The 24,451-nt window shown below is 38.0% G+C and overlaps 1 protein-coding gene across 1 annotated transcript; it reads right to left on the bottom strand.

The window, feature by feature from the left end:
* Positions 1-163: 163 nt before the first annotated feature.
* pdpr (pyruvate dehydrogenase phosphatase regulatory subunit) lies at positions 164-23,660 on the bottom strand. The gene is made up of 18 exons (XM_041785040.1): positions 23,542-23,660; positions 22,624-22,897; positions 22,222-22,355; positions 20,071-20,152; positions 19,317-19,480; positions 18,996-19,117; positions 18,581-18,698; positions 18,244-18,393; positions 16,869-17,061; positions 16,610-16,734; positions 14,067-14,222; positions 13,635-13,768; positions 13,199-13,347; positions 13,013-13,125; positions 10,701-10,795; positions 9,481-9,570; positions 9,175-9,357; positions 164-6,183 (listed from the first exon to the last, which is right to left on the bottom strand). Exons 2-18 carry the CDS (start codon positions 22,884-22,886, stop codon positions 5,776-5,778), a joined length of 2,679 nt encoding a protein of 892 aa, XP_041640974.1. The 5' UTR covers positions 22,887-22,897; positions 23,542-23,660; the 3' UTR covers positions 164-5,775.
* Between the last annotated feature and the right edge of the window lie 791 nt (positions 23,661-24,451).

The following is a 24,451-nucleotide window of genomic DNA, read 5'->3' as shown; positions in this document are numbered from 1 at the left end:
CTGCTGGCGCTCTGATGTTCATTAGCAGGCCGATGTTTGCAGACAGAACAGAAACACACTGACGGCTGTGAGTGGGAGGCAGCGAATGTGTTAGTGCCTGAACACACAACGCCGAACTCACAGAACACATGACGTGTGAACAGATGAGACAACTTCAAGCTTCTTGTATGAACAGAGTTCTCTTTATGAGTACATAAGACATCCAAACAGTTTAACTTGGTATAAATATGTTTTTAAAGCTCTGCAGAAAAGATGCGTTTACAAATCAGTCATTTACATGTAGTGTTAAAATAAATTCGAGGGAAACATGCACTAAAACATCCTGTTGAGTGGAGTGTCACTGCATTTGAAAGGACAACAAGCGTTCATTAAGTGGGCTGTAAGTGGTGCCTGGGGCCTTCTCAGTTTTTCAACAAAATGACAGATATTGAGTTTGTCTAACTTTTCAAATAAAACAAATATTACAGGACATCTTTAACCACACAGACAAGACAACAGAAATCAGCAGGCTACCCCTATTTAGTGCAAAAGTTCTGGACCTTGTCCCTTCAGTCATTCACTCAAGTATACATATGTTTGAAAAGGGAACAGTTTTACATAAAGAGGACGTTCAACACCATTGAAGATGATCGTGGTTGCACACATGCAGGACAACTTGCTGAGATCTCCCAGAAGTGTGTCAACACCAAGGGAACACATTTAATCACACTTTGTTGTGCGCTGACATGAGAAAACTGAGCAGATGTTCATGATACGAGTCTGAAAAGTTAAGCTCTTGTACTAATGAGGCCACAAAAGTTGCTCACAGAAAGCACGGTCCCGTAGTTAAGATTAACAGCACTGGCAATAAAGTAGACAAAGATACTCCGACACAAAAACTCCCAAAGATTCACGGCAATCCAACATACAATTTCATTTAATTTTCCAAACAAAGCACACAGAAAATAGCCCTTCTTGAGAGATATCAGACTCCCTGTTACAGCAGGTTCATTTTTTCTGATAGATTCTTTTTTCCTGCTTAACTGTGACCTGCCAAAAGTTATTTAAACATCTATTTTATGTATTGATTTCAACAGGTAGTGTTACCTGTAGTTAAAAAGTACACGACCATCAGAATAAGGTTGAGAGGCTTTCTAGATATGTTTTGTCAACACATCAGCAGCAAGAATCAAACTAAAAGTGATGTCAACTGTTCTCCCCTTTCAGAGGTAAAAGTGTTTTAGATGGTGTCCATCAAAGTGGGGATGACAATCCTCTGAGCAGTAAGACTTTGGAAAGACAAATGAAAGTGAAATGCTTGTAGTTCAAGTGACCAAATGCCCTGAGGGATATTCTGTGATTTTAGAATAGAATAGTCCTCTGTACCTAAACGGAGTTAGAGATAACAGTAGCCAAAATGTATGTTAACAATAAATTGGTGTCATACTATCCCCATATAGATAATAGTGATCTATTGTCTATATGTAACACTGTTAACGATTAATTTCTGATGTGTAGTGCAAGTCTGTCTACTCAAAGCCTGCCAATCACTGGTTGTAGCTGTAGTGGTTCTCCATTGTTTGTCTGTTTAGTATGTAGTATAGGATAAATGTTTTATCTCTGTATCTGCCCTGCTGACGGACACCAGCCCATCAAGAAATATGAGCCATTTTCACACATGCACAACTAAAATGTCTAGAAAATTTCACAAGTAGCTTGTTCATACTTGTCCCTCTCAGACAAGGAAGGGGAAAATATTGCAGGCTGACAGGACTAAGGATGTATTCTCACCAACTACAATACTAGCCGTCTATACTGATTTGCCCAGAGTCCATATCGGACTAAAGCATTAGCATGAGCATAATTAGCAACAGTACCAAGTTTGTTAGACTGCGGTGAAGTGATGCAATGCAAATGTCTGCAAATTAACAAAGTGCTACAATCTCACAGGTAAATGTTCATGTAAAGTATTAAAATCCAGATGGATAACCTGTAATCAAGGCTGTTAAATGACAAAATGGTAAACTTATTAATGTAAGCATTTCTGTTAGGGATGCAAGACATTGGATTTCTGCCAATATTCGCTATGCTGATATTTACAGATTTATTTTAGCAAGTACTGTTATCAATACCAATATTTAAGTAAGTGTTTCAGACCTAAAACATCAGTTCTTTGAATACACTTTAAAGTTGAAGGATGACAAAAGAAACAAATGTATGTCTTTAAGACATGCTTTAAGGATAAACCAAAAAAAGACTGACATTGGTCTGTTGGTCCAGCCTAAAACTCCACAAACAAATTTCTATACATGGACAAAATTTACAGTTGATATATGCTGATATCCAAACCAAAAAAATATGAGCTGTGAATACGGGCAGAATTTTTTATATCTGTCAATACTGATATCAGACTGATAATAACATGAATCCCTAATTTTGTAGTTCTGGATTTTAAAATTCTGCTATTTTGCAAACTGTTTTTGTTTCATTTTGGATTTTGTCTTAAACTAAGGGTAACTGACTTCTGTCTGGAAATAAACCTGCGCTTATTTTGAAACTAGACAAAGAACTTTTGGTAGATCAAAGATTATGACATGATTTACGCACAGAAAAGGAACTTTATGGATTGAAAAGGAAAATAAGGGAAGAGTAAAAAGGCAAAAGTTTGCTAACATGATGACTTTTGACTTATCCAGTTTTTTTTGTACTGAAATGAGACATTAAGGAGCAGTGGTGGACTTACTTTACATCCCTGTGGCTGAAGGAAGGTAACTGGCTTAGCCAAAGTGTACTGAAAGAGACAATAAACAATTAAAAATGCTACACTAATTATGGGCTTTAATTAAATGCAATTAATGCATTAATGCTGACTGCCCTGCGTGTAAGCTTTTTTCTCCGGGTCATAAGTGGATGTTGCGCTGTAGTGTTATAGGCCATTAGCTGGGCTATTGTTTGCTTCCATTTTCTATGACTGGAAACCAGCTAAGGCCTTGTCCACAGGGAGAAGAAAACAATTTATTTCTTTATCTTCTTAAAAAAGTTTTACGTAAACATGGCATTGTTTCAAGAAATATCTGTGTAAGCATGACACCATCGAAAACAAAATGCTGTAGTATACATGCCAGGCATGTACGTGGCACAGAAATACATCAAAAACAGGAAATAAGGAGCTTGTGTATTAAGCTTGTTTGTTGTACACAATCACAAGGAGATGATGATGAGGAAAATGATGGCACGGAACATGAATGCTCCAGTGAGAGAGGAGTTAGTGTGGACCAACTACAAAGTCGAACTGCTTCTGGTCACACTGGATTACAAGTCAACCAAACTGCAGGAGAGAGAGTAGTGGGTATGGTTCAGTTATGGTGTTTGGGGGGTGATAGTGCATGTTGGTTAAGCGGGCTATGACTAATTGTTTCAGAAAAGATGGGCTTGGTTGTATAGACACAGAGATGCAAGGGTGGCACATGCATATTTGTTCACTTGTGACCCGCTTTCAAAAAGAAGTGTTTACAGGCTCCCAAAACACTTGTTCCATATGGATGAAACACCAATACGATGGAAAACTGTAGGGGATACGTCTAAACTCATCTCCATGTGGGCGGCCCCTAAGTCAAGCCCAGTGTACTGCAATAACAGCCACCTGGCAGTATTTGTCTCAGTGCATACTACTGTCAGACCCAGTATGCAAACTGCATTCAACAGTAGCATGTAGTAGGTGGTTTCAGTCAAAGTCTGGGTGAAGTTTCAGCATGTGTGAAAGCACTCAATGTGACAAGCACTGATGTCAGTTGCTGATGTATATCTGTAGTGTTACTTTAAGTAAATTTTGTTTCTCAATGTTGATTCAGAGAAAAGGTTTTCATTGGGAAGAAGTGACGAGTTGGACAGACTAATCTTTTCTCAAGGTTGTACATAAAAAATGTCAGCAGTGTAAGACTCTTAGTCCACAGGGATAAAGATTACATTGTAAGATGGCAGAGTTGACTGTCAACAATTTAAATAAACCAAATTTCATAGGTTTTTCAAAAAACAGACAAAATTATCTGTATCAGAATCAGCAACTTGCTAAACTGTTAGCCTTGACGTTCATAAACGGACACGTCCCTCCTTCTTACCTTTAATTTCTTTTTTTTAAATTAACACTCTTAACACTTTTAGCTTTTACGAGCGCTGCATGAAGCTTAATATCAGGTCATGTGCCAGGGAACAGTCCAGCAGTTTTTATCATGAATACACAAAAAGTTGACGAAACACATAACTGTCTACCTTTTATGATATGACCTTCACCTGTCACTCAACACTGAACTTTGCACCTCAAAGCAAAGACGATGAAAAGGAAACAAACTTATGAGTGTGGACAAAGCCTGAATCCCTACCCTGACTTCGTCCTCTGAAGGGACAAACTAAAGAACCAGATTATTTTACAGAAAAATGCACACAGAATAACATGATGCTGCTGTTGACAGAAAAGTTTTAGATGTACACAAATACTCTGAAAAGCATATGACAGTGCACAAAGGGACAACAGCAGATCAGATGATTAACGTCTCTGATAAACTTATGACTAGAAAAAAGGTGCAGCTCTGAAAATAGAGATTTTATACACACTAGCTATACAAAAATACATTACTTTATTTCAAATCCCAATTAAATCCTTTTTGTCTTTTTTTTTCCTTTTTTTTTTTTTGCACAGACGTTATTATTCCCAGTCAGGCAGAACTCAGACCCAGGAAGTAAGATACTGTGGACTCAGCGAATCCAGTCCAGACAATCCAGCTCTGCCTTCACTAGTCTAGTTCACCTGTCATTATGGAAACATTCAACAGCCACCAAACTGATGTGAAGCAGCCAAAGAGGAAAACTGCTTCAAAACAACCACAAACATAAATAAAAATAACAAGTTGGATTACATTAGTGCTAATACATTACAGAGAAACTCTACACACAGCAGACAACAGCAGGACAGATCATTGCTGATAATGAAAACAAGGCATAAAGGATATTTTTGCTTCACTTTTAAGCTTTAGGAGAGTCCGGGAAGCCTTAAGAAAGGAGGAGTAATGGGCAGGACACTAAATAACCGCCTACTAATGAAATATATCAGGCAGCCTTATTAGTTGCTCTGGCTTTTCCAAGCCTTTTTGCCTCACTGGCTCTGATATTTTCCTTCATTGTTAAGGATACTGCAGTACATGTCATGAGAGAAGGTAGTACCTGGGTACCTCAAATTACTTAAACTCTTTGCAGCAGCAGATGTACAATTTCATATTCTTCCTTTGAACTGTGAAGCATTTGCACATCAGCATTAAATAAAGTTTTGATTCTTTTGACGATTTCAGGCGCCACAGGGACACCAAAGTGACCGTTGCCCATCAGAAGAAGATTGTCGGTCAGAGTCCCTTCTCAGTGGGTTAAAGTGAGCAAAGTGAAAAAAAGGAGTCCTTGATAGATAATAGTGATGTTGCCTTCATTAAGGCACTTAACCTCAGACTGTCCAGTCAGTGAACAGCTGATGAGACTGTATTTGAGTATGAAGCAAAAAAAGGGCGAAGATGAACTGCAGAATTTGATGAAACAGGAGCTCTGCACTTTGTACAGCTCAAGCTTTTGGTGCTTCTTAAATATTGCACTTTAAACGAGGGAGATGCAACATAAGAGTTCGATATAAGAGGGACTCTGGGTAATTGCGCATACAGCCCTCATATTAAGATCTAGAAAAGGGACGATAAGTTGGCACTGAGTGCAGGAGTGGATTTGGTAACTAAAGGAGTGTCCCAGAAAAGCTGCTCCGGTTCATTTCCCCTGTAAGTTGCCTAATTCCATGTCGTCTTTGCGGCGTTTCTGTTGGGTGAAGAGCGAGCTGAAGGGGTACAGTTTGGCTTTGGCGGGGTAGCGCTGGCCAGCGATGTCCACCTCATAGTCCCCACGGTTGATGAAGTCCGGGGTGATTGGAGTCGGGACCCCGTCTGGACCTGACGGCGGAGATATGAAGCCAAGGCAGACGTGGCGCTCTAGTGTGTAGCTGTAGGCGCTGCTGGTGGTCGCCCCTGCTAGCTGACCATTACAGTAGATAGGCTCGCCCCACCATGGCCACAGATCCAGCTCAGTGTCATGGTCTTCCAGAACGAGCATGACGAACCGCCGAGACACACCATCCTGACGCTGCTGCAGCAGTGCCTCTCGTCCGAGGAAATCTGTGTCCTGATGGAAAACAGAAAGGACATAAGAATGGGATAACGGAAGAAAAATAGAGGTTAAAATAAAGGGCAGAGTAGAAATAGAGACAAAAAGGGCACAGCAGAGCAGAGCAGAAGGTAACAGATGAGAAAAACAAGAACTAAAGGAGGAGCACTGTTAGATTTTATGGGTTGTGCCATATAAACTATTCATCTACAAACACTGCACAGCCCTGTTGGGAGAAAATAGAAGCAGTATTTCATTTTTATTTGTGCTCTGATAACAAGCTTTACAATAAAGATATAGATTCTGCAGATGAATAGTCATCGTAGAGCAATCTGTGAAACCAATTTTACACGGTGAGGACCATTCATTAATACTGGGCTGACATTACTGCTGTGTGCAGCAGAATGACAGTAGAAAAAACTTCACTGCTGGTGTAAAGGGCCACCTGTTGTGCCTATGGGTGCAGCTTGGAGGCATTTTTTCATCAGAATCACATTAATGAATACAACAAAAATGTTTTAGGTTTAACAAAGCAGATGGCAGAGTACCTTTATTTAATCTGCAACTCTCTGTTGAATTATTTAAAATGAAACAGCAAGACTTTTATGTGTGAATGTCATAAACAATTACAATAAATCATTACTTGATATACTGGAGTCTCTCTTTAAGGTAAAACACCTTGGTAATTGCAGTGGGACAAAATATTGACATGAAAATTTATTGCTGTCAAAACTGGTGTGAACCAATCATAAAACTACTGGTCCAAATATAAAACTTATTCTAAAAACTATAATTTCCCAGGCAATAACATACTGTGTCACAGCAAAAAGAAGACAGCAGGATAAAAGTGGAAAAAGACAATGTTGATAAGGTTATACAGCAGTAAAAGATGGAAATGGATAAAGTGTGATGAGCCATTAAACTGACATCAAATTGCACTAATTAATCCTCCACTTTACTTTTTCAGAGGTATTTTATACTCTAATCATTTATCATAAAGCATCATTACATGATTGTCTTACAATCTTATTACCTATCACATAATTACTTTCATGATTTTAATGTAACCGTAGTCCATTTATTGTATATTAACATGTTTTTTTTGTTGTTGTTTTTTTTTTGTGATTCCAAACTCTTCTTGGTAACAGCAAGAGGCAACAGCTGACTGTAACACAGCAACACTTAGAATTCCCATTATTTGATATTTTACAGTAAGGTTGTCAAAAGTGTTGACACTTTTACAAGCAGTTATTTTATTGGTTGACAGTATCAAAAATAGGTATTGACCCATACTGGGTTTTCAGGTCAATATCGGTTCTTAATAGTTCATGAGACCGACAAGTAGTATCTGGAACTAGGGCTGAACAATTTGTGAAAATAATCTAATTGAGATATTTTTCCACAATATTGCAATTATGATTGAATATGCAATTGTTTGCATCTTACACTTTGTGTAACAAATACAAGAAATAAATCATTCTATATTATAACCAGCACAGCATTAGACAAGTTAAACTAGGGATGAAAGATTTGAAAAAAATATCTAACTGCGATTTCAGCTCATATAACCAATTTTGATATCAACTGCTATACTAAAGGAGATGATAATATTTTATGTTATTCTCATTTTGATTAAGAAAAGCATATACATGAACAGGAAAAGTAGGATTTTTGTAAACTTTTTTAAAAAAAAGACACTTGAATGTATGCATAATCTATCGAGCATAAAATCTCTGCTGCAAAAAAATTATATCAAATTGGTATTTTGACACATTTCAGGTAAAGGACACATTGCACCGTCTGCGATATGAAGATTGCAGCAGGCCATATTGCGATTTAATCTAATTTGCGATTAATTGCCCAGCACTAACTGGAACTGATATGCATTTATCATGTACTTAACGTGATGAAAGTAAAATTACATGATCCAAAAAAAAAAAAAAAAGGATAATTAGCAATTAAAGACTAGCTCTGTGGACACAAGAGCAGCATGGAGCAGTTCAGGAGTAACAGTACCGGTTTTTCCTCCTTTTACTTTTATAATGCTGATCAATTTATTGAGCACTTTTGTACAATGTATAATTCATCCAGTAACTATTTATGGTTCCATTTGGATCTGATCAATTAAAAAAAGTATAATTTTTGCATATTTTAGATCCTTGGTTCCCAACCTGGGGTAAGGGACCCCCTAAGGAGAGCGCCAGAGATTTCAGGGGGGGTGTGAGGCTCTGTCTGCTCTGAGGCTGTTAAAATAAAATTTACTCATATTATCTAAAATCATGATAAAACACTTATAAATAGTTCATACACCAGTCTCTCACTTTGGTTGTACAGGGACCTGATGGTTCGCAACAGCAGCCCTGGAACCCCATATTCCAGCAGTACCCCCCACATGATCCCCCGAGAGACACGATCATAAGCCTTCTCCAAGTCAACAAAACACATGAAGACTGGATGAGCAAACTCCCATGCCCCCTCAAAGAGCCCTGCAAGAGTAAAGAGCTGGTCCACTGTCCCACGACAGCCCTCAAGAGTTAGCTTTCCCTAGGAGGCTGAGTAGTGTGAAACCCCAATCATTCCAGCGCACCCTCCAGTACCTTTTTAAAAAAAAAAATTTAATTGATCAACCCTTGATCAAAAAAAGCACCAAAGCATTCAAAAACGTCAGATCTCCAGTCATGTTTTTCCACAAAATCTAAAATGCCAGACACTGTGTGTGTACTCTAGTTGTGCTCTAGGGTACAGCTAATTGGGGATCCTGATCAAATAAAATAATTGTAAACATACTAGTTCAATATAGACAGTGTCACAGAGTTTGTCAGAATTATTTTTCTAAAATCAATTAGCCCATATTTAATACCTCGGACTGGTATTTTAATAGCTGTGGTATCAAAACTGTTAAAAAATCATTTGATTTTTGTCATAATCTTATCATAGTTTAAAAATCTGCCACTGTGAATTTGCTGTTGTACAGTTCGATGCAGCCAAAGAGCTGAAGTGGGAACAGACCTTGTCAAATTTCACCCTGAACTCTCGTCCACACTCCAGCGGGGTGGTGAAGGCATCGAGGTCCTGACCCCAGAAGGCGAAGAATTTCTCTATGCGGAGGCTGCGCAGAGCGTAGTAACCTGCATTACGAATCCCATATTTCTGACCTACTGACATCACTTCGTTGTAGACGTGCAGAGCGTACTGCAGAGAGCAAAGGAGACACTGATGTCAGGACAGCTGTACTGTACAGAATGTAGCACTTCCTTAAACCTTGTTTTGATAAGAACAATACTGTTTGAGTGAACAGAAGTAAGCAGCTCTCACCTCTATGGGTATGTAGAGCATGAAGCCTGGCTCTCCTGTGTGAGTCATGCTCATCACTCTGATCCCGTTTGCATAACCAACACTCATCTCCTGCAAACACACAAACAAGCACAGTCAGTTAGTGTTTTTGTTTACCACAGCCACAGGTGCAGCCAGAAGTGCTGCCAAACCTTGTACCACTCATTTGGAATTACTTTATTGCAGTTTTTCACATTAGAGATGATCAAACTTTATCACTAAATCTGTTCAACCTGCTATGTTTTTACAGTTTTCGCTTTTAGACAAAATGAAGGGAAAAAAGAAATAACTGAAAAGACAGACAAGCTTTTTATGAGTTCCTCTACTGTGCTCCTGTTTCTTTCTCTTCTCTGTTGTGATACCAGCCATTTTGTTTCACTGTTGATGGAGCAGCACCAGCAAGCTTGTTAATACAGGTAACTCAAGCTAAACCACCTTCACATATGAAAACCCTCCCCCCACCATGTCCCCAGCATCCAACAGCAGACTCCAGCTAGGGCAGGGGTCATCAGCTATATTTGTGCAGGGCCACATTTCTTCATGACAGACGCTGTGGGGGCTGGAGCCTCAAAAAAAAAAAAAAAACTAAAATAATATATATCTACATTTAATATTGTTAATATATTTTTATTTTCTTCAAAAATGTGTGTCATTTACACCCTTTGAGGCTGAAATTAGTCCCCGATACAACAGCCAGCCACAAGGGGGCAATAAGAGATTATTTTATTTCTCACATTTGCTCAATTAAATAATCCTTTCGGGGTAATACGGGAAGCTGTGGGGGGCCTGAGATGGCCTAATTGATTATCAGTGAGCTTAGGGATTCAAAATATCATCTCATCACTAATTAATTTTCTTGATGTTAATAAAAATCTGCAAGAAGTGATAAGGTCAGAGAGTAGATACCAGGTACAAACAATGCTCTGCTGCTGGATAAACATTAAAAATGTTGCATAGCAGACCCTTTCATCCACAGTGACTTACATCTGTGACATAAACAGGTGTTCATGGCGTTAAGGACCTTGCCCAGGGGTCCACACTGGATAATGATATTGCCCAGGCCAGGTTTTGAACCCAAAACCTCTTGTATCGGAATCAGCAAACCACTGAACTATCCAGCCAACATCATTTCAAACAGGAGTTGTCCGAGTAAATTATTAATGCATAGCTTTTTCTCTTTTTGAATGTTGTTGGTTTCTTACCTTACAGAACATGGAGGGAAAGTGGTCAGGTGTCATTGAAACATATGACAGCTCAGCCAGGACATCCATAGCACGGGGTCCAATCAGATTTAAAGCTGTTGGGAAAGAAAAAGACTTGTATCATTCACTGTGTTTGGAAGCAATATCAGCAATAGCAATAGCAATATGAGAAAAATATGTTCAATTAATGTTTTGAGCCGATGCACCTAGCTTTTCTTTGAAATCAACATCAGTTGATATTTAGAAATGTAGACTATTGAGGGGTAGTATACGACCATGGTTTAGAGAAAAACAAACATTACACCTGAAAAGGATAACAAACTTATTTTAGAGGGGAAATATTCAAACTTTTCTAAATCATGCTTGGTTTTGAGATTTTTGAGCTAAAATAAAATATAGTTTCATAAGAAACAGGTGGCATTTTTTTTAACATGAAACCTTTTAAAATTCAAAAATCATTACACAGTAAGTAATATCAACCAAATGATTTATTAAAATGGCTTTGTGATGATCTGGAATGTTATACTACCTTTGTGTTAAAAACTGTAAACCAAAAGTGCTAAAGCCAAGTGTCTGGTTGTTCATGTGGTATAATCTGGATAGGAAGGATCCAGATTAGGATTTTTTTTTTTAAAAAGGATCATGTAACACATCTCACTCCTATTCTGTTTGCTCACAAAAATAGTGGATAGGACCTATCTGGTCCAAATTCAGATATTTAATGATTAAAGTTGGATCACTAGTTTTTTCAGGGTATTTACAAAAACATCAAATTCAATACTTTTTAAGACATTTTTTAAGACCCTCTATATATTTTAAGACTCCATTACACTGGTGACACAGTTATATGCATGTTTTGTGCAGATAGCAAGCTAAAAAATATAAAATAGTCAAAAAAACCCAGATTGTCCTTGTTGCTGTAGTATGCTAATCAAGCTTTCTTTTAGATGCCAGCAGTGCAAACATTTACAGACTCTGTGCAAGAATTACACCTTGGCAAAAACAGGCAAAGTCCTGTAAAATTTTAACAAGGATTGTCCCCAGCCTCAGCTCAAACACCTTTTACTCCGAACACTTCTCAGAATACTTGCATTTATTTATCATTTACATGCAAACATCACTCAATAACATAGTTAACTTGATAAATAGGGCACAGCTGTGCTTTAAAGATGCACAGATTTTATATGATTCTCTCTCAGGCACAGGCATTGGAAATTAACATTAGCTACAAAGGCTGTGGTGTGGTACAAGGAAAATTGTTGTTCATGAATTGTTGTGTTGTCTCTATGTTTACTGCATCTGTCCCTGCCAAATAAACAAACAAACAAAAAAGATGGGAAGCAGATGGCCCAGTGGTTAGATCGCACCCCATGTACTCAGGCAGCATGGGTTCAAGTCCAGCCTATGGACTATGGACTCACGGTGATTAAAACTAAATGTAAAAACAAAAGCAGCAAAACAGCCTCTTTTGACAAATATTAAAAAATGAAAATAGCAACAAAAGCTAAGACCTTATGGTCTTGTATTTAATATGTCTTACTACTTTTTAAATTCCTTAATTTTTTGCTTAATTGATTAATCTACTTCTTAACATTTTTAAGTAGCTGCATATATACCATATTGAAAAGGGAATACGCACAGAGATACACTGCTTATTTATCTACAAGATAGCAAAATAAAACCAAACAGAAAGATTATGTTACTTTGAATTAATTACAGTATTTAATACTGATAATGATGCTTTTTGGTGAAATATTTCAGGTCACAATTTTTCATTTATCACAGTCCTAATGTTGTCATCCTTCACTGCAGCAAAACAGCATTTTCGTGCAAAATACAAATAAAAGATAAAGTAAAATATAAAATATGTAACATATAAAAACATTTAGTTTGACACTTTCCATTATTATTTTGCTGTAATTTGGTCTAAATACAGCCCTTCATTGGGATCGGATGGTCTGATTTTGGGGATCAACTTTCATAATTCTTTTTCTTTGAAAAAAAAAAAAAAGATTTCAAAGGTTGATCCTATCTGATATCTGTGTTTGTAGTGGATTACTTTTGAACAGCCAGGATGAGGTGTTGCTCACATTTCTGAGAGTTTAAGTAATCACATCACACCCACAAAAAATTAAATTTAGGAAATGTTATTAACAATAATCTTGGCCCCCTGACATTAAATTCCCCAAACACCGAACCCAAAATCAGGTCACTCGTAACTGGTAGAGTGAATGTGGGACAGTGCTGCACTGCTGTGATATTCAGTGGGCACTAGAGGGCAACAACTCTTCAGAACCTGGACTTTATCCTACCTGTGTACTTCCAGCTGACATCCTCCAGGTGGAGGTGTGGGTCACTGGGCATGTGCTTCTTTATCCAGGACCAACAGTGGACCTGCTGGTCTGTTGGAGAGATGATGAAGAAGCTGCAGAGGGGACAAATAAGTGAGTTATTTTTCATTTCCACCACAAGTGTAATACTTTCCAGTGGTAACAAACCTGTTTTTGCTGAGGCGAACCACGCTGCAGTCATTCTCATAGCCCCCCCTCTCATTCAGCATGCCGGTGTGGACGATGTGTCCGACAGGAACATCCAGGTCATTGGCACAGAGATGTTGAAGCAGGTCCAGAGCCTGGTCCTGTGTTGACTGAAAAATCAAAGTAGAAATTTGACTTAACATGTTAAGCCCAATACTCCTTTAAAGAGAAAGGATACATATCAGCTGCATTCATGGCTAATAGTTAAAGTATTGCATAATCCTCCATTTTAAAAGCTGAGTTAATACAGATGTGTAAAAAAACAGTTGGAAGCACATGGTGACTCACTGAGTGTGACTGTGAGGGATTTTTGTTCAGAGGACTGAAACCACAAAAAAGGAAGTGTAGCAAAAGTTTTCTGCCAGAAATGATCTTAACTGATTTCACTTAAACTTACAGTCAGTTCAAACTTTGTAAATGATGACATGTCAATAACACAGACAGCCTCCTTGCAGCATTTCACTTCTGCTCCAACGATGTCAAACCAGTCAGGCTTGTAGAAGGTCTTACTCTGGTCTAGAGACAGCAGATCTGACCACAGAACAAAACCAGGCAGAGAAAATATGTAGTCATGTCTCATAAGGCATTAAATTATTACATTAAACCACAAAAAAAGACAATCATCTATCTGTGATAGATAGAGGCTGAAACACACTTCATGCTGTGAGACATATTTCCATCTCAAACCAAAGTAAACGAAATTATCTTTTTTTCTATCATGTTACATCAGCAACATCAGTCATCAGGGTTTCACTGGCATTTACTTCACTTTAAATCTACTGAATTTAAAAAAAGAAACTGACTAAAGAGGAGGGTTGGTATTCTGTACCTTTCCCTGGAGGTACAAAATATTTTGGTCTCTCAAAGCCATGTTTTTCCATCCAGCGAGCTCCCTGGGTGTCCAGGCGGTCATACAGAGGGCTGGTCCTCAGCTGACGACCAGTCTGAAAGTCCCAGCGAGGAACTTTCAGTTCATACAGCAGAGCTGAAAACAAACCAGACAGGCACATTTGATGAGACCAAAGCAAAAGTGAGAAATACTTGACATTGTTATGACAAGCCTCTTTCACGAATTAACTTCTGAACATTTCTCAAACATTTCTGCACAGGGGGCCACTAAAACACACTAAGTTGTCTGTTCTCACACTGTAGGAGACTATTGTGTGCATGGAGGGAGGTTGGGTCTCAGTAGGCAGAACAGTTGTAAATAGGTTGCTGCAGAAATAGTGGCTGCAACAATATGGGAGGCTGCAAGTCCTTTCCTTTACACCAATGCTAGGGCTAGTAATTTGATGAGTTCATGGCACTAATGAAAGAGTGGTAAAGAACATTTCTTGCAACCAGAAAAGAGAATGATGTAGTTTCATCATGTGCACAGAGATTATGGTAAATTTCCTAAATATTACCTGCAACAGTGCCTATAAAAAGTAGTCACCCCCTTGGGTGTTTTATACTTGCAATGACTTTATAAATCAATCGTGGTCAATAAAATTTGGCACTTTTTTGACAAAAAAAACCTCTTTAATGTCAAAGTGAAAACAGATTTCTACACATTAATGTCAATTAAAGAAAAATATTTAATGTAAAATTAGTGACTGCATGAATATTCACCCCCTTTAAGCCAGTATTTAGTAGATGCACCTTTGTCTGCAATCAAGCACTGAGTCTTTGTTGATAGGTCTCAATCAGGCTTGCACAACTGGACACTGCAATTTTCCTTCATTCTTTTTTTTTTGCAAAACTGCTCAAACTCTGTCAGGTTGCACAATGATCAGATGTGAAGAGCCCTTTTTAACTCCAGTCATAAATTCTCTTTTAGATTCAGGTCTGGGCATTGACTCTGCCACTCAAGAACATTCACCTTGATGTCTTAAACCATTTCTGTGTAGCTTTCACCTAATGCTTAAGTCATTGTCTTGCCTCTACCTTTGCAAGCCTTCCAGGGCCGGCTGCAAAGAATCACCCACACAGCATGATGCTGCCACCACTTTGCTTCACAGTGGGGATGGTGTGTTTGTGGTGATGTGCAGTGTCTTGCTTTACATAATATAGCACCTTGTCTGATGGCCAAAAAGCACCATTTTGGTCTCATCAGACCAAAGAATTTTCTTCCACTTAACCACGGAGTCTACCACATGCCTTTTGGCGAAAGTTTTTTTTCAACAGTGGCTTCTCTTTGCCATATTCCCATAAAGCTTTGGTGAAGAACACAGACAACAGTTGTTGAATGCCAGTCTCTTCCATCTCAGCTGCTGAAGCTTGTAACTACTTCAGAGTAGTCAAAGGTGTCTTGGTGGCCTCTCTCACTAGTTTCCTTCTTGCACAGTCACTCAGCTAATGAGGACGGCCTCATCTTGACAAATTTACACATGCCATATTCCTTCCATTTCGTGATGATGGATCTAACTGAACTCTGGGGGATGTTCAGTGCCTTGGAAAATTGTTTGTACCCATCCCCTGACTTATACTTTTCAATAGCCCTTTCTCTGAGTTGCTTGAAGTGTTCTTTTGTCTTCATGGTGTAATGGTAGCCAGGAATAATGATCAACCAGTGCCTGGACCTTCCAGAAAAAGGTGCCTTTATACTACAATCACTTGAGACACATTCACTGCACTCAGGTGATCCCTGTGAGACTACTAGCACCAGTTGGCTAGACCTCTATTTCCACTTTGACATTAAAGAGGTTTTGTTGTTGTTGTTTTTTTTTTTTTGACAAAAAAAAAACCCAATTTATATTGACCGTGATTGATTTATAAAATCAATAAAAGTGCAAAGTACTTTTTATAGGCACAGTATGTTCTCATAATGGCTCACCCTGATTTCAAGTATAAATATTATGAACAGGTTGACAGTAAAATATCAAAGTAAAGGTAAGGGAGAAAAATAGGTCAGTTTTTATTCATACATGAAGTCCACCAAAAAATAATGGAAATTTCAAAAATTTTGTGCATGCATTTAAGATATAAACTCATTGTGAATCACTGACTTTTAAGTTTGTAATTGTGCTGGAGGAGAACAGGTGTCACTGAAACTTTATTACCCTTTATTACCTTAAGAGCTCATTAAATGGAAATGGTCATTTCTGCCTTAGAATAAAAAGTATTAATGAAGTATTCCAGGCTGAGCTCCACTGTAGGTTAAAAAAAGGGTGTTTTTTTTCTACTAAAACCCTACGACTAGAAAGAACCACATCTGTTTGTTCTTTCTTTATTACTGATGATCCTTTATTTTGAATCCAGCTGAAACTTGCCGTGCATTGTATATTTCCTGTATCTATCAGAGGAACAAATTCCTTACTGACCTAAATGTAAATAGGGGTATATGACATTCAAACATGTACATATGAACTGTGGGAAGTGTTGACAACTCACGCATGACTTCCATCACTCTGTGTCGCAGGAAGGTTCGACTGCTCTGCAGGTTCCCAAAGCGTTTAATGTCCAGCGGCCACACATTAGCAGTGGGATAACCATATGTCATCCACTCTGCCAAGTACCTAACACAAAATCACACAACAGGTGCATCATTGTAATGAAATGAAAATACGTCTCGAACACAAGGCTGATTATTAACATTAAAAACTGGAAGATGAATTATATCCTGTGTAATTAAACTAATGTTCATGCTCACTTTCCACCTCCACCAGCGAAGGCCAAGCCAGAGGAGTTCATCCCTGCCAGCACATAGTAGCCAGAGACCCCCGGTGTCTCCCCCATAAGGCAGCGCATGTCAGGTGTGAAAGACTCCGGACAGTTGACCAGCTGATGGATCTCTGCTGACTCAAGACTCGGCATCCTCCTCAGCAAGGCACTGAGCATCGGCTCTGGAGGAAGATGACAATAAGCTTGTTTTTTAATCCCTGTCAATATACTGAATTTCCATTTGATTAATGTTTTAATGAAATTAACATAAGCAACATGCACAATGATAACTGTTATTAGCATGTGGCACTGAGCATGAAATGTTCTAAGACACATACTTGCAGTCTGTTCTGACTTTTAAATTAAAGAAAAATGGGTAACACTTTATTTGAAGTTTTATTCATAAGACTGACATTATGCTGTCATAATCATTTCATGACACCTGTCATTAACATGAATAGGGCTTCATGAATGTTGCCATTAAGTGTCATTAAGTGTCATTCGCTAAATTATGACACCTTTACTGCAAATGTCAAGTTATCATGATTAGGCCTTCCGAAAAAAATTTTAACTTTGCAGAAAAGGTGTCATAATTTAGTGAATGACACTTAATGACACTTAATGGCAACATTTACGAAACCCTTTTCATGTTAATGACAGGTGTCATGTCATGATTATGACAGGATAATGTCAGTCTTATGAATAAAACTTCAAATAAAGTGTTACCGAAAAATGTAAATGGACAAAAGACTCAGGCTGGCTTCAACTGATTTTTCCAGCAACCAACACATCATAACAAAACATTTATCTATTAAACAAGCTAAAGTTGTTGTATTCAGCTTCAATGTTGTACTATTAACACAATAGTACATTTTCCACCACGGTATGTGACAAAGTGATAGCAATTTTAAATATGACAGTACATTGTCGACAACCACTGTTGTTCTTTGTACCTTCGCAGAATTTATGTAAAATTGGTGAGTGAACACAAATTATGATTTGTTAAATTTTGTATTAAAAAAAATAAAAAGCACAAACTGATCTTTTTTTTTGAGATAACTGTAAAAGTTTCTAAATTTTGAATGCGACTTTCATGTCTGTTTTTATTATGATCATTTCTTTTTAAATTCTTAAATTAGATTTCAAATCAAATCAAAGATAACCATCAAATAACACCAAATTACACCACTTTGTCTGCCACTGCATGTGGCTGCCAAGTAACTATGACGACAGAAAATCTTGTCCATAATTCACTAATATTTCAGATAAAAAAAAGAGATTTCAGAAACATCCACAAACAAAGAAATAATGCTCAGTAACTGTCTTCTATGATTGTTTACATGTGTCTTCCCTCCTCTCATTACCAAAGTGGTCCCAGTCCTCCTGCATGTTCTGGATCTCCAGTTGGTTTCGACCCTCCGTGAAAATGGGTTTTGGGTTCTTCTCAAAGCCCCCTGAGAGAAGGCCTCCCTGCCACGGCCGTGCGTATATCCTGCCATCCATATCAATCACCACTGTGGACAAAACACCCACTCTGTTAGAGCACCTACACTGGGATTGTTTCTCAACCTGTAACTCTTTACTCCTTTAAAAACATCAAGTTTAGTTTTCGTTACTAAGTATATTGATTGGAATTTGAAAACATTTGCAACTTTGTCTGCTGCAATAAGAAGGGCATTTTTAAAGTGTTGAGTGTCAGACCTGGTGTGCTGAGCAAAAGTGGCTGCTGGAGAGGTTTGGTGAGGAGGTAGAAGTGTTCGCAGCCATGAAGAGGAACCGAAACCTTCGTCTCACTAGCCTGCCCCAATTCATACGCCCACTAAGGAACAGACAAACCAGCAAGAAATGTCACATATCTGCAGCTCTGGACTCTGGCAGACTATGGCAAAAAGAAAGCACTGCAGTTTCTTAAGACTGATGTCTCTTCATGATATGAAAAACAAATGAGACCATAAATGACAAGACTGATCATTTCTATGCAAGTCAAAAGTGTCCAGATGATCTTTAGAATATTTAAAAGGGCCAAATAAAAGATGAAATGGTATATTTTTGATTCATTCCTGTTAGTGAGACTTTCCATCCCATTTGTATCCCATAGTTCCACTTCAAGTTTTACCTGTCCTGCACAGTTGACAAAATATTCGCACTCGATGGACCCACGGTCAGTCTCCACAGCCATCACTTGACCTTTCTCCACTAGAACCTGCTGGACACTGGTCCGGTCCAGGATCTGAACACCTGGATGGGAGGAGAAAGTCAAAGAGATATAGAAGAGGGCCAAGAGGAAAAACTGTGCTGATTACAAGTACATTCAATAGGCAGAATCCTAAAGGGTAAGGCTAAACGAGAAGAAAATATTAGCAACGCCTGGGAAACCTTTTGGTGTCATGGTATGTTTTATATTCTTTCACAGGCCGTGCTGCATTTGAGTCCATACCTTGTCCAGCAGCAGCCACAGCCAGGGCGTGGTTGACATCTGGTGGAGACACCACAGCATCTGAAGGGAGATGTAGCGCCCCCACCAGGTCATGAATGTTAACAAGAGGGTGGAGTTTAGCCACCTCTTTAGGTTTAATGACGTTACAGCTGATCCCCATCACCCTGAGAAAAAGATTGTAAAAAGAAAATAAAACACTTTGATTAATATGGATTATACCCTTAATATATAGCATATCGCTGCCGTTGAGTCACAATCTATCTCTAAATCACCACTTTTCAGTGAATGAAAATAAACGCTACATTTTTCAAATAATTTCACACTGAATGGTTATAGTCAGCATCTTTTTGACACTTACTATTGGTTCAAAATGTTTAAAACCTACTCGCAGATGTAAAAGTGGCATTTGCAATAGAGGATGAATGACAGATGTCATAATTACACAATTTCATGCATAGACAGAAAGAAGGAGAAGCTGAGTGCAGCCAGGATTCTTACTTTAACAGCAATACAAAATTCCTGTCATGAAAAAACACTTGCTCCATCACACAAATGAACCCATCAGCCACATAATAACCACATAATTGGTAAATCTAATTTGTTTATACTCGTACCTGGCCAAAAAAGCTGACTCTGATTTCAACTCTGATTTTGAAGAATGGCCAAGTCACACTGCAAAAACACCTTATTCACGCTCAAAGCAGTTTGTTTCTCCAAGTATCACAGGTAAAAATCTTACAACTTAAGATCTTACCTTAGTCTGGATGCCAGGCGCTTCAGTGATATGAAACGATCCTGATTTTGGGCCAGACATAAAGACCCTGTTTTTACATACCCTGAAACACATTAACAAAAACACACTTAACCATGATGATATTATACATAATATGGTATGGTATGGTAAGGTATATGCTATTTTCACTAAGGGGAAATTTGAATTGGGCAGTAGTGCAATGTACACAGCCTAAACATACACTGACATGTGAAAGGAGAAGAAGCAACAGTACATATGACAAGTTCTAAAAAATTAGTACAGGGTCAGAAAATATAGTATCAAGTGCCTAAGAGCATAAAAGGATCTTAAGGATTAATACAATAAATACTATAAACTTGAGCTTTCCATACTTCAAAAATGTACCTAAAAATACACACAAAAAGGGCATTACTCAAAACAAGCTGGAATACCTACCACACTGAATGCTCAAATACGAGCAGGCACAAGGTAAATAATGCAGTTATAAATACATAAAAAAAACAATACCATAACACTTTGGGACTGCAGTCTATCTTATCTTGAGCAGTGAGATTGAGGTAGGGATAAAATAAAGTTTAAAACAGCTTATTTTATATTTACAGGCTTTATAGCATCTATCTGAGGGGAGTAGTTCATATTCTTGAAATACAATGTGTGAGGGGTCATCCAGGATCTTTTGAGCCCGTCATACCACAGTTTTTTTCATAAATGGCGTTCAGAGAAGGCTGTTCTTTCCTACCATGTCTGTGTAGGTTCTCATTCATCCAGGTAGCTATCCAAAACTTGGTCCAAGGAGGCTGCTGGACTTGATTAAGGTTCTTGAAGATGTTTCACCTCTCCTTAGAAAATGTTTCATCAGTTCTGAACTGAAGGGATGGACTGACCTGAAGAAGCCTTTTGGAGGAGAGGCAAATTGTCCTCAAGAACTTCAATCAAGTCTAGTTGTCCCCTTTGGACCTAGTTTTGCACACTTAACCACTTATTATGTGGCTCAGCAGATGCCTAAACTACAAAGCAAGTAAATATACCAAGGATATCTTTTGTTGTCTGTCTTCATTAACAATTCAGTAAGGAGACTGCACAAAAAGTCATGCAAAGCTGGTTATCAACTACGCAAGTTCACAAAAGGACAGTTGGCTTCATATATCCTATCAATCAAGTCTCACATTTGCTGGTCTTCTAATTTTACAAACTATAAAATTACAGAAAGATTGTTTTTTTTTTAATGTTGGAAAGAAAGCTTGCATTAGAATAACTGGTGGCTGAGTGAAAATTGATATTAATGATTATAATATCACAATCATCATAACTGCACAATATAATATAAAATAATAGCTTTTTTCTCCTTCTTTTAAATCAATTATTTTGACTGACAGTATAGGTTTTAAAATTTCCACTGCAGTCCTGATATCAAACCAAGTGGTATGTGGCTTATAAAGATGAATATAAAAACATAACTCAAGCAGTAAGCAAATGAATTTAAATCTTATTCATACCAAAAGTAAAAAAGGCTTTAGTGCTTTGTGTAGTCCATTACAGGATGACAACTGAAAAAAATTCATAATATTTTTCCTTCTTGTATGTTTTATATGAAAATTTTTATTTTAAAGAGAATGTGAGTAAGAGTCTACCAGGCAGAGTTTCATGCAGGCTGATCTCTTATCCCAAACATAACCTGCTGTGAAGCAGTTTAGGTGTTCAACACAAGTTACCACAGTGATCTCCACAGTGAGAATTGAGCCACTTTTTAAATCCTAAAAAACTAGAGTTTTACCAGAAGGTACCTTGATAACCACAGATCATGCCTCACAATACAAGCCTCGCGGCTAAAAGGCTATCCAGTACTCACAGACAGCAGCAAGTCAAAATAATAACAAACTCAAGGCTGTAGGGGCAGTTATCTTTGCAAATGCTAACATACAAATTACATTAAAACAAGGCACGTCAAAGTGTATGTCAAACATAAATATTTCTCAAAGATAAGGGGAATAAAACATACACATAAATACAATTCAATACAAACAAATACAATTCAATAAATACTTCAATAAATTGTTTCTGGCAGGCTAATTTATTATAGTTGCAGTAATAACATTAGTCACAGCACCCAAGCTTTTATGGGTTAAGACAAGACTTGTCATTGTGGCTGACCTGTTTTGACTCCAGTCTCCTCCTCCAGCTGCTGGTAAAGATTATTGGAGTAGTTTGCCATTTGACACTCAATGGAAATAGGCTTTGCCACGCTGACTATGCCAGCACATAGTCTGGTTGTTCCTGCCCCAAGTCTATACAGAGAATAGAAGGACAGGCAGTACAGTACATGAAAAATCAAATGGACATCTGTTTTTACTTATTCTCTTTTTACTATCTGTGTTTGTGTTGACCCCTTTCCTCCAAAGGAATGTTATGGGACAGGGCTGGTAACAAGAGAGTTTCAGTGTGTTTCGTAAGGCCAGCATAGCCCAGAAGCATTAAAAGTGTTATCATGAAGCTTCCTGCCACATATAAACATCAAACTTAACAACTAAATATTGGACATTAATGTTATCGTACCTGCCCTGCTCCAGTAGCACGATATCAGTCCAGCCCAGTTTGGCGAGGTGGTAAGCTACTGATGTTCCCACAATGCCCCCTCCACATATCACCACCCGGGCCTGGCTGGGCAGAGGCAGCGGCTGGGAGTCTCCACTGACGGTCATGCAGGTGGGGGAGGTCCAGAGGCCCCTGCTGGCCGACCTGTACCCTGTGTGGGGAAGCAGCAGCCTGGGGAGAAGGACAGGGGACATAGCCCTGGAGCTCCGCACACAGCTGCACATAGCTGTGCTTTCTGCAAACACGACACACAAATACACATGCAGAGTGATTATATATCCATGATTTCAAGGTTACTAGACGGTAGTCTACATTTTGACACTGCTATTTATATAGTTACAAGAAGACACAGTGCTGTTATCACAGAGGTTTTAGTTTTCTAGGAGACGAAGACTTTCAAGTCAAAGTGTTTGGCTTAACTGGCGGGGGTTGACATTGAGCACAGTCAGTTTAACGCTTCATAAAGACAACAGGACCTGAAAGGCCAAAAAGGTTTACTTATAATCGTTCTTGAGCAGTTAATTTTGTTTCATGACGTTATTTTCTTACTTGTTTAAGCTATCAAAAATCAATGTAGTTCTCCAAGTAGCATTGCTAGCTCTAGATCGCAATACATTAATATATTTCAAAACACTCCTGAAACTTTATCTGTAAGGTTACGAGCTTCAATTGACCTTTACAGTCGTAACGTATCTTCAGTGTTTCCTGACATTTTGTCTTTTTAACACCTAAGGTTAAAGTTAGCGGTAGGGATAGCTAGCATGTGAAGCTAAGGGTATGAAAGCTAGCTGATGTTCTGTATCTACCACAGTTGCTACCGTTAAACGACAAACTGAGTTAAGACATCTTTTTTATTTGTTTTATCGGTTGAAAACTTACCGAATCAGCCAAGTCCAGACGTTGTGATGGTTTAGAAATCAGAAATGATAACCAGTGACTGGGTGAAATGACAGAAAGTCTTGTTTGGGTGAAGCAGTCAGGACACACGTCAGTTCAGTTATGATTGCAAAGGGTACTTCCGGTTTACGACTTCAAAATAAGATACCTCGGACTGTTTAATACCAGTAGTACGAGCATACTCTTCCATCACCCGTGAATTATTTATTTATGGTAATAAAACAGAAAAAATAAGATTGATGCAACTTTATGACATACAAAAGAATGTGTATAAAAACTGACCTTCTCTACATACAGTTCATATTTTCCTATAATTTAACTAGGCACAAATTTGAAATTTTAAGTAGCCTACTGTCTTGAAAAAAAACTTGATGAAGGATATTTCAAAAGATTCTGTGTTATAATATCATACTATCGTCTAAAATGAAGTTTCTTTTTAAAAGTATTTCCATATTAACATGTCTTTGTCCAAATGTCTTTATTTTTAACTTTAATTTGAGTATTTTCTTTGCCTAATGCCATAGTTATTTATTTGTTGCTTTTGATTTCTTTCTATTCCACATTGACCAGGTGTACTTATGAAGAATTTATGGCTTTAGGCTGAAGATTACTTCTTTCTTAGATTTTTAGGGACTACTTCAATAGATTTTTATTTAAACTGATGTTTTTAAACATGGAAATCAACAATAACACAAAACTGGGTCTTGCAATTATTCAGGATTTTTAGTTTTTTCATTTTCATATTTCATCAGATATTTTCAACTTTTATATCTTTTATTTATTTATTTATTTATTTATTTATTTATTTATTTATTGTGCACAAATACGGATGATAAATCCGTTTTAGTTTTATGCATCTGCAGGTACATAAGTGAGCAACAGGGGGCACTAG

Source organism: Cheilinus undulatus, linkage group 1, assembly GCF_018320785.1.
Source record: "Cheilinus undulatus linkage group 1, ASM1832078v1, whole genome shotgun sequence".
NCBI lineage: Eukaryota > Metazoa > Chordata > Actinopteri > Labriformes > Labridae > Cheilinus > Cheilinus undulatus.
Note: the sequence above shows the minus strand (reverse complement) of the source record. Positions and strands in the feature narration are given on the sequence as shown.